General features: G+C 37.1%; 1 protein-coding gene across 5 annotated transcripts in view; it reads left to right on the forward strand.

The window, feature by feature from the left end:
- LOC306883403 (disks large homolog 3-like) overlaps window positions 1–11,859 on the forward strand; it is a 31,037-nt gene that overhangs the window by 4,808 nt on the left and 14,370 nt on the right. For 2 of the 5 annotated variants that reach the window (XR_013785352.1, XM_079438629.1), the window contains exons 2-4: window positions 4,435–4,591; window positions 5,782–5,884; window positions 10,950–11,064. Coding sequence is in view for 4 of the 5 variants with exons in the window: in XM_079438629.1 (XP_079294755.1) it covers window positions 4,435–4,591; window positions 5,782–5,884; window positions 10,950–11,064 (375 nt within the window). In the remaining variant the exon portion in view is untranslated. Of the gene's footprint in view, window positions 1–2,190; window positions 2,395–4,434; window positions 4,592–5,781; window positions 5,885–6,774; window positions 7,293–10,175; window positions 10,433–10,949; window positions 11,065–11,859 lie in introns of those variants that run through there. The other 3 variants (XM_079438630.1, XM_079438631.1, XM_079438632.1) reach the window with 3 other exon arrangements.

The raw sequence follows: 11,859 nt of genomic DNA on the forward strand, positions 1-11,859 counted from the left end.
CATATTTATGAGCAGATTATCATATAAAAATTATTTATGGATTTTTTTTTTTTACATTTTGAAAAATATTCACATAGAAAAGTTGTTTTAAATTGTAGTCATATTTGACAACATTGCTGTTTTACTGTATATTTGATATTTACTTTACTTACTTACTTTACTTTTGTCATTTAGCAGACGCTTTTGTCCAAAGCGACTTACAAATAAGAAAAAGTAACTAAAACTAAAAAGTTACAACTCTATAAATACTATCTACCCACATATTTAAGAAAATAAAGAAATTAAATAAAATTAACACATGCATATAACAACAACATTTCAATAATAAACATATCAATGAAAAAATTAAATAAAAAGCTACTACTATCCCTTGCCGGTGTCCCTGACCGGTGGAGTCGCACGGTAGAGTCGATGGTCTTTACACTCTTTACTTTTTTACTTTTGTCATTTAGCAGACGCTTTTGTCCAAAGCGACTTACAAATAAGAAAAAGTAACTAAAACTAAAAAGTTACAACTCTATAAATACTATCTACCTATCTATCTATATTTGATCAAATAATGTTGCATTGGTGAGCGTAAGAGACAAAAAAAACAAAAAAAACATATGGAGCCCAAACTTTTGAAGGGTGAATTTATGTCATTTCATCTGTCTGCCATGTAATTTCAACCATTATTCCTAGTTAGAGGTTTTGGTAAATTTGGTTTATATGTATGGTTATGTTTAAAATACTTAGTAGTACATAAATTTGCACTCATTTAAGCTACCAGGGTAACTTACAGCTGAAGCAACCTTTCCCATAGTTAAGCTTCTATTTCTCAGTATTGACAATTCAGAATCTAAATCTTTACAACATCGTAAAAGCAATATCATAATTTCATAATTTGTCATTAGATTTAGTTTATACTGTGCAAATAACAGGCAGGATTCAATATGATTGAACAGGGGTACTTATTGTAAACCTGATTGTAAACCGTTGACACGCTTGGTTTATTCTTAGCTGCTTGGAGAGGCTGGAAATATCTTGAACGTCTCTTGGCGTGAAGTCAAATGGGACTGAAGTAGTGTGTTCTGAGGAAGAGATCGGTGGTTTTACCCAGAGTTTTGAAAACATGGAGAAAAGAGGAAGAGAGAGCAGCCCATAGCAGCCATGAAAGCCATGAGCCTGTGATCCTGCCAAAGAGAACATGTTTTCCATTGAGAATTATGTCTCTGCGTGTTTCCGGAGAACATTATCCACTGTGTCCACCATTAATCACCCAACCAGAGCCAATTACTTAGAGCGGAAAGAGAAGCAGACAGACTGCACAGGGGCATTGCAACCCTGTAAACCTCTGAGCCTTGTGGTCATCCTTCAATGAGGTCGGGAAATTTCATCCTGTGGCACAAAGTTGGGGTGGTGGTGTGGTGTGGGGCACATATGCCATAGAGATTATTGGAGAAGAAGTGACAACAATAAACACTCTACAAAAGTTGATATCCACCATATCCACCTTGTTCTTAACATAAGAACAGGCATGGTCATTTGTGACTTGAATCTTCTAGTGTCTTCTAGTGTCAATTGCTCTTAGTTATTTTTAGCTGTACAAAATAGCTCGTTATGCTGCTTGATATTGCAAACAGGTATTTCTTTTATTATTCTAATGTATTTTCATAATGCAGACACCCTTTTTTCGCACAGCCCAACAGTTTTAATGTTCATTCACAGAAAATAGGTTACCCTCCACGTTGCAAAATAAGGTGGATGAGACAACATATATACAAAAGAGACAACTTTTACTCTTAATGCACATTTCGGTCTTATACTAACCGATTCATTTTTGCTAGTTATTGCAAAGAAAAACAACAGTCTTTTTAATCTTTAATTACAAAAAAAGTAACTTGCTTTCTTCTCTGAAGCAACTTTCCTTGTGCCCTGGCATCACTTAGGCCACATGGACTAATGTTGACCAAATAAATAGCTTTTTAGACTTTTACTTCACATGCATATACAATTACTCATTTACGAATAAGCTTTTCATGATCCAATCAATTCCTGATCGATAACTTCAAAATCAAGGATGTGTTATTGTGTTGGACGGTGGATGGTTGGAGTATGTTGATGTGGCTTGGTAAGAGTCAAGTCTTACCCTGTTGCTGCAGGGGTGACAGCGTGACAGGCGATGTGGTGCAGTTTCCCATCACTCCCCCTACACTTAGAGAAAGCACACATACACATACTGCACTTTACCGCTGGTCTGGACTGAGATACAGAGTCCTGGGATAATTTTCTTCATAACTCTGCCGGGTAGCTAGCGGCAGGCACCATGTTCAATGTTAGCATCTCATCTTCCTTGCCAATGGTAAAGTTCAATGTAGAGAGACGAGGCCGGACAAGCATCACCCTCATGAACAGGTACAGTAGGTCCAGGTAGTGGTTTGAGTGAGTGACTGTTTGCATTTGATAACTGCTTTATCTTGTTGTGCACCAGGAAGCTGTGAACTGTACAGCTCTGCAATAGCAACATATTTGCTGTTCATTTCTTATTTGCTTTGGTATAAAAGGAATGATTTATAAATAAATTCTTAGTACTAACCTCCCATCTTTTTAACAAAAGCATATGTTCACTTAATTTAGTACAAACTTTTATTACTAGACCTAATAAGTGTTTGATCTAGACATTAATAATAATTGCCTTTAATGAACTCAGTTAACATAAAATCAGTTTCATATGCCTCTGTTTTCATTCATTTTATTACTTCTGATTATTATTTAATCAGCCTGATCTTAGTGTATAATCAACAAAGCATTTGGTATCCAGGTTGTTTGCCATTCAGAAATGAATTAAATTTAAATTGAGGTAGCAAACATAGAATTGTAATTTGAATTTAAGGAAACTCAAAGAAATTCACATGACTTATTTTATAGCAAGAATGTATAGAATAGAATGCTTTATAGAAGCAATATTGGCTTGACAAAGTTTTCTTGAAAAGGGTTTGGATGCCTGATTGCCAAATGCATTTAAATTCATCTTCAATTCATTTCAGCTTTCTGTGGAAATTCGATTTCTTGAATTACAAGGGTGCAAACATGTTCAGTTTTGAATTATTCACAACCCTGTCTGGTATTTCTTAAGGGTTTTAACAGGTTTAATTATAATGTTTGTTAAGTATCAACCTCTACATTGCATGTTCAAAACAGGATAACCAAACTAAAGTCATTCTTGTTCCAGTATTTCCAGTCAATCAATCACAGATGTTTAGCATACATGGTCAAAATGAGTATGTGTGTGAGAGCATTTTCAATTTGTCATCTTACAGCAGGGATAAGACTACAATAGAGAGGAACTAAAAAATAACATTGTGTACAAGAGATCCATTAGAGAGGCAGAATGCAGGGAGCTGTTGTGCAGGCCATGGTTTTACAGTGTGTCATGTAATAAATAGAGGTAAAAAAAAAAGGTGATTAAAATCTGTTTACCACCTTCATTACATTTATGGACATAAGATTCTCAGTAAATTGATTCACACTCCAATACACCACATTCAGTTTGTATGTTCACTATGTATGTTTCATATATGGACAAAACACTTTTAACTCATCCGCTCCTATTAAAGTGCTGTTTTCATCATCATAAAGCTGTACCATGGGCAACGGAGGTGGAATGGCTCATGTCGAGAGCCAGCCGAGTTCTGTGGTAGTACAGAATTCTAATGAGAAACATGCATACTGCACTGCTGAAAGCTGGGAGTCACTACAAACGTGGATGTGTGTTGCATTTTAGGGAACTGGTTTTCGTGCGTTTCTGCAGTACATTCGGAAAGGGTTTTTGACAAATGTAGTCGAGTCTTGCTGTTGTGCCAGATCTGGGCAGTCTGGAATGCCTCTCTGCCTGCAGATGAATCACGGCTGCTAAAATAGTACCGCAGTCCTGCACGAGGCAGGGATGAGCTCAATGTGTGAGCGCATTTTTGCCTGAGTGAGAAAGTGTGTTAGTTATCGGTGTGTATGTGTTAGTGCTCATTTCTGGAACAAATCTGGAGCACTTGCTGTTTAGCTTTGTTTTGAATGAAAGTTTGCCAGTCTCCTCTAGTCGTGACTAGAGCGTTGTGTGCTCTCATGAATCTGTTCATCTCAATTTCCGCTCTCTGTAAACGACAGGAGGAAAACGAAATGCAAAATAATAATTTACCTTCTGGCTAGACTGAAACATTATTTTTGTTCCTTTGCCCTCTGAATTCTCATTCTTTCGTGCTCCAGTCTGGGATGAATGGAGCTTTGTGAATACTTTTGAAACATGTCTAAAAACCACCCCACTCTCAAACTTCTTAATGTGGTTTTTGCACTATATATTTTTTTTTTTATTGCACATACGTGTCTGTCTTTCGTCCTCTCCCTGCTGCTGTGGTGATCCGAGTCCATCCTGATCTTGGACACTATCGTTTTGCTTTGCAGGGAGCCACGGAAGATCCTGCTGCACAAGGGTTCCACAGGTTTGGGATTCAACATTGTGGGCGGGGAGGACGGAGAGGGAATATTCGTGTCTTTCATCTTGGCAGGTGGGCCAGCCGACTTGAGCGGAGAGCTGAGGAGAGGAGACCGCATCCTGTCGGTCAGTAATTGTCCGTGACACTCGCGTTCAATAGTGAAGATAGACAGCATTAAAATGACAAGATATGTCTTGTAAAATGTCTAATATGGTAGCCAGTTTCCGCCATGGAATAAAAAAATTTAAAGGGTAATTGCAATATTTGATCTCCTAATTCTGACTTTTTTCTTTTTTATGCCGAGGCGGAAAGCAGCTTCTATAGTTTTATGTTCACCAAGGCTGCATTTATTTAATCAAACATACTGTAAAAACAGAAATATTGCGAAATATTATTAAATAATATATTAGTTTTTAATTTTAATATATTTTATACATATGTGACCATTGGACCACAAAACCAGTCATAAGCATAATTTTTTAAAATGTATACATCATCTGAAAGCTGAATAAGTAAGCTTTCCACGATGTATGGTTTGTTAGGATAGGACTAACTATTTAAAAATCTGAGGGTGTAAAAAAAAAATCAAGATATTGAGAAAATCACCTTTAAAGTTGTCCAAATGAAGTCCTGAGCAATGCATATTACTAATCAAAAATTATGTTTTGATATATTTACAGTAGGAAATTTACAAAATATCTTCATGGAACATGATCTTTACTTAATATCCTAACGATTTTTGGCATAAAATAAAAATTTATTATTTTGACCTATGCTACAAATATACCTGTGATACTTATGACTGGTTTTGTGGTCCAGTGTCACATATTTCATAAAATGTAATTATACCTGTGATTGCAAAGCTCCAGTCTCCAGTGTCATATGATCCTTCAGAAATCATTCTAATATGCTGATTTGCTTTTAAGAACTATTTGTTATTATAACTGCTGTCAACAAATGTGTTGCTTAATATTTTTGTGGAAACTTAAAAAATTTTCAGGATTCTTTGATGAATAGAAAGAACAGTATTGATTTACTCCCACTTTCAATCTATAATGCATCCTTGGTGAATAAAAGTATTCATTTCTTTTAAATTGTACTGACCCCAAACATACAGGTCTATACAGGTCTTTAGTGTATATTATATGAAAAGAAAGAGGAATTGATTTTTTTCATGATTCCTAATACAATCTGCTCTTTAAATTGGTATGAAGTTTTAGAGCTAACATTGCATCATGTTTTAGAGCTAACATTGCACATTTGCGTGAGTGTGTGGGGGTTGTTGTTTTAATCCGTTACCATGGTATTGTCCCAGGTGAATGGTGTAAACCTGCGCAATGCTACCCATGAACAGGCTGCTGCTGCACTGAAGAGGGCTGGACAGACGGTGACCATTATTGCCCAGTACAGACCAGAAGGTAGAGTGGCTCTTTCAGTTTGTATCCATGATGTTTGTCACTGCAAAAGAAACTGTGCTCCCTAGAGGACAATGCATGAGATTAACAATGACAAGAGATTTGAGCTGATGCATGCAAGTTAGCTTTTTATAGGGTCTTAAAATATGCAATGATTCATTTAAGAGCAATAAATCACTTAAAGTGTGATTCTAAGAAAAGATCACCTTTGTACTTAGAAATATTATGTGAGATTATTGCATCAAGACCCCAAACCGCTCACTTTCTTCACACACCCATGTGTGCCTGTTGTGTCTTGCCTGCTTCTGTAATCACTCCAACACAGCGGCATACTACTTACTGCATGTCCCTTTAAGAAAGGTGAACTACTTAGCCTCACCTAGTTTTACGATAAAGAATCCTTATTTGCAAATGAGGACATTCAGTAACTGATGATTAGTTGGCTTTTGTAGAATTAAGGGGTCAGATTTTTGTTTGACATGCTCTGCTCAGTGAAGTGTTCAATAATAAAGCTCTATCCAGAACTATGCATGGAAACAGCGTGACTGCGTTGAAGTTTCTTGGAATTCACTGGAATGAATCCTAATTTGAGTCGAATCTTTTTAAAGAATGGTTCACTATGATATTTAGCAAATGATATTTAGATTCTAAATATCTTTTTATAAGAGGAATCACTGCTGTAACTTTTGAAGTAGGAGTCTTGGATTTTGGAAAAGTATTTATAGCCTATTATTACTTTTATTAACGAAACTAATCGGAAATAGGCCTGTGTGTGGCTTGATCGCCATAAAAGAATCACTGAATCCGGTTCTTCGAAACGAACTGTTCAAAAGAACCGATTCACGGAAATGATTCGCACTTCCCAACACTAGTTCATTCGCTTGAATGAAAGTACTGGGATGAAACTGTGCCGAAGTGGGAGGGATCAACCTGAGAGAAAAAAAAGAGGGGGGAAAAAACTAAATGGACTAAAAACAATAGCGTGAAGGAAGAGCCTGACTTTACCGTATCTGAAAGCTTATTGTCGGCGCAGAGTCAGGTTTTGATCTACTGAATCACAAGAGAGTCTCTCTGACGGGAGATAAGGAACAAGTGCGCGCTGGTCGCGTGAGCGGGACGGATTGAAATACAGCGTCTCGAGCGCGAATGGGACTCGGTTTTAAAAGAAGGTGCCGCTGTTGGAATGGGAGGAGCGAAGCAGGACAGACCGAAACATTTTCATTAAACTCTTTACTATTTATTTACCTTTCTTATTGATTCGAAACTTAAGAAAACTACATTTTCCTCCTCACGCCGATGTGCGGCATTCGTTAGTTTATTCTTCATTGTTTGACTCGTTTTATCTTAACGTTAGCCTAAAATGTTTTTGGAGTGAGCTGGACATCGAGAGGTTGAGCTGAACACACGCCGGGTAAGATCACCTCAACTTCTATTCATAGAGTATTTTCAGGAAATATCTGTGTAAATTATGGTAAATACAGTGTGGTTTTATTATACGTTAAAGTGGCAGTATAATTGCTTTATGTGCTTCAATATGCTGTGCTGAAAAGGGAAAGCGTCGCTGTTTGTGTTCACAATGTATTTCTGTTGTCTCGAGTTACATGTTCAGCATAGTGTAGTGCGTTTAAAGATGAATAAAAGTCATGAAAACAACTTATGAAGCTGCTCAGCCGTTGGGCTGACGCCATGAAGGTTGTTTATGTTTAATTAGTCAGTGAAGGTTTGTGTTGCTGCGCGACGGAGGTAAACTGTTTGCTCGAGGATTTCGCGAGAAATGCTTTATATACAAACCATAAACACGACAAAAGACAGCAGCAAGTGCTTCATATCTTATATTATCAAAAGCAATATGGTGCTTTCATTCTGTAAGAAGAGTAGGGTAGTTCACCTTTGAACTAAACTTCAGTTCTGTCAGATCCGGCATGATTGCACTTTGAGGCCTGACGCTTCTTCGTTATGTTTGTTCAATGCGTTATTATATGGAGCTTGCTGCAGAGATCAGGTGCAGGGAAGGGCCCATTCAGGAAGTCACTTCACCTATGAATGCTAAATATTACTGTCAATTTGTAGCTCAGTGGGAACTACAACACAAAACTATTGTTTATCTTATTTATGTTAAATGTGTTGCTGCTGCTTATTATCATTTGACACTTTCAAATAATTTCTCTAGACCAATAACATCATGTGTCAAAGATGGTGTTAACTATCTGTAAACACTAATCAGAAAACGTGGATGGATTTGACTGGCACTGAGGATAGGAAATCAATTATAATCCTTGACAAGGTTTGAAGTGCATTAATAGCCACTGTAACTAATATTTAGTATGTCAGTGCATAGTTCATTTTCTGGTGTCTATGTGAGCAATGACAGGAATGTTGCCGTGTAAGTTATCTGTTTCGGCACGCTCTCTCCCATATTCCTCCTTAGTCAGACGTTCCTGGAGTATAAATGTCCTGCCTCTCCCTCCCAAGGGCTGTTACGTCTACATAGAAAAAGAAGTGACACATTAATTTGTGCCAGAATAGCTCATTGAATTAGGTGGGAACCAGCACTATGAGAAACAGTAGAAACAGTGTGCTTCTGTTAAAATTTGACTTCCTCTTTTCATACATTAACTTAGGGGACAGTGATTGAACTTGAACTGTGAAGCATTTGTTTCTAGCAGGGACAAACGTTCACAACATATTTTCTTATTTGTCCTTGCATTCCACGTTAAGCACATAAATGACACCTTATATATTTTTTAAACCAAATGGAAATTTGCCCTATATTTGTTCAAATTTCATGCTATTGATCTAATTACAAACTTATTGCTAATTTAAAATAGTTTTTTGACCTTGTACTTTTTAATGAATATCATAAATCAATCTGGCGGTGAAATGACAAACTTCTCCAGTCATTTCCTCCACTTAACGCTGCCCCTTTCTTACAGTCAGCTGTAACCTCATCTAATCAACAACCAATGAGAAGATTGAAGTCCCCAGTCTGCATTTGTTTTTCTTTTCGATAATTAATTTAACTTTTAATGTACGTAACGATGCAGAAAAGATTGTCACTACTTCAGGTTGCATCTTTTTTATTTAATCGATACATAATGCACTGGAACACTAAGAGCAACCAAAACTTGTTAATTTGCAAAATAGCTGTTATAGCTCCATGAAAAGAAAAACATTAAATAATCTGGACACCAAAATAAGGATGAAAGCTCTAAACAATGAAGGCACTTTTTCAAACAAGTTTTAGTATCGTGCAGTTTAGTTATTTTTTTAGGGATATTATTTTTATTTATTTATCTTTAGATATGTATAGTATAATTTTTTTTTAGGGATGAATAGTATGTCTGAACTATACTGGCTGCTGACTGATATTATTTATTTACTTTTTATGAATATTGATTGTATATCAACCGATAGTGATTGGCTTTGCTGTCATCTAATGCTCACTTAAAGTAATCTTCAAAAACGAATAATTTAATGACAGTCTTAAATCTAGTCTTTAGCAAATCACAAAATGAATATGCATTTTCTTTTTCACACTGTACATCATTATAATAAAATGTCTTTTCGCATGGAATTGTGAGATGTTACACATTGCTCATTAATTCAGAAATCTGACTAAATAATCAGAACTCAGTATAGAAAATCTGTCTGTGGTGCTAACTTGCCTGTTAAGAGGGCTGTACTAATCATAACCTAGTCCCTTTCACGTTGAAAGCACATGGCTGCAATATTATATAACTGCATTGACAAAGAAGCAGCCTGCAGCCAATCCCCACTCCCCAGAAATAAAAGCCCTGAACATAACGAAGGCAAGTGAGGCCATGTGAGTGTGAGGCAGAGCTGGCCCAGATTCTCCCCAGATCTTGTGTTGAAGGGTCACACTTAACGAAGACCTTGCGCTTTAGCATTAGCCTTTGAATGTTGTGAACTGTGTGTCTGACAGGCTGAGAGGACCCAGCTGTCTGTGTCGTCTGTCATATGTGTATTGTATTACCCGTAGAGTGTCTGACCAGTGGGGTGAATTTACTGTTTGCTTTATTCTTTATCAGAGGAGTGCAGTGGATTTGAAGCTATTGATGTCTAATTAGAATACTAAGCTTTATTATTGCAAACAAGGTTCTCTCTAATGCAGTACATTTAGCTTCTCTTTTTTTTTTTTCTATAATTGTTTTTTCAAGAAGTTTATCAAGCCATTTCCTTCCACCTCTGCTGGGGTGTTCCCCTGGTTACAGGCAGGTGGTGTCCGGTTACTTTACCTTGCCCTGTCATTCCAGCATGTTGTTAACCCGTTTGTGATAGACAGGGCGTTTACAGAAGAGCTCCCTGCAGGTGCAGTTTCTGCTGACAATGAAGTCCAAGTTTCGACTTTGCGTTGACTTTAGAATTGGAGTTACTGCCATTAAGTTTTCACGTTCTCATATTCTCATAAAAATTTGAATTCCTGCCTCAGGATCTGTTTTTTGGAAGATCCTTGATCCTTGGATACAAGGTTACGGAGCAGGTTAAAATCATAAAGTCTTTGTTATGGATGATCTATATTGGACTTACAAGGTAAATCCCACTGCTTAAGAAAACAATAGTCTTTCCTTGGCTATGTGTTATCATTGTTTGCTCGTGCATTTCAGTGTGTAATTCGGTTGCTAAACTTGTGAGTTGCCTGACCACACTGCAGCAGAGGTGTACTCGTTTAATTAAAAGCCCGCCGAACAATCGGCCATCATGCTTCAGTGCTGCTCCCTAAAACGAGAGCCTTGTTCACTGTGAAAAATTATTATGGGCCCGACGTTTGTTGGAGGTTTTCATTCCTTTATACTGAATAGTGCATGTTCTACTTAATTAATATGCATAATTAATTATCTGGCAGGAGATATTAGCGTATAGCTCATACAGATACATGATTAATATCCATCTGTTCTCCAGGTCATTAATCAGTTCTCAATAAGCTGCTGAGCTTTCCTTCTCTGCCCTGCGCTACAAGCACCTCCACTCATAAAACTTGGAGCAAAGCCCGGAATATCACTGTAAATATAGGTGTTGCTGACGGATTGTGTGCCTTGTCTCTTTCCAGAATACAGTCGCTTTGAGTCCAAGATCCACGACTTGAGGGAGCAGATGATGAACAGCAGCATGAGCTCTGGCTCCGGCTCCCTCCGCACCAGTGAGAAACGCTCCCTCTACGTCAGGTATCCTCTTCATCTGTGAATAATTTCATTCAGTTCTACTGATATTTGATAGATACCTCAATTTATAAGAGTGCTTTTTCATTCAGAGGAATCTTCATGTCGATCAAACAGTCAGTACAAGTAAAATTCTAGTCAAAATAATCAAGGCATGTTTTCAGCAGTTGAGTATCATTGTTTTTGCATTTAATACCAATGAGGCAACATTTATTGCTAAAAAGAGTTCATTTATAAATTTTTGTCATCAACACATGCAGTTTTGTTTGCAGTGGAATTTGAAGCTTTGGAAAGAACATACATTTTTGTTGTACAAAGATATCCTAAAATGCCTGGATTATATTATTGGTATTTCTGGGAGAGATTTTATTTGATAATTGTACCATAAATAATTTCACCATTGTTTACAACTTTATGGTAAGTATTCCATACTTATTCAGCCAGATTAAATTAAGAGAAGTGCGGTAAAGTTTAGGGTTTATGGGACTGTAACATTCAGCCCTGTGTTGGAGATCTGTAACCAAGTCATAAGTCCTGAGTTCTCCAGCAGGATAATTACCCCAAACAGGCCTCAATAAACACTTAAGAATGTTTGAAAATAAAATTCTGGCGCGTTCTGAAGTGGCCTTATGAGTTTGAATCCAATTGAACGTCTGAAACTAACAGCTGGGAGAAGCACCCATCAAACCTGAGAGAATGGAGCAATTTGCCCACAATGAATGGGCAAAACTACCAGCTATTGATTAGGTTTAATGACAAGATCTCATATTAAAAAGCAGTTGACACTTTGATATCTTCTAA

The sequence above is a fragment of the Barbus barbus genome, assembly GCF_936440315.1.
Source record: "Barbus barbus genome assembly, chromosome: 17".
NCBI lineage: Eukaryota > Metazoa > Chordata > Actinopteri > Cypriniformes > Cyprinidae > Barbus > Barbus barbus.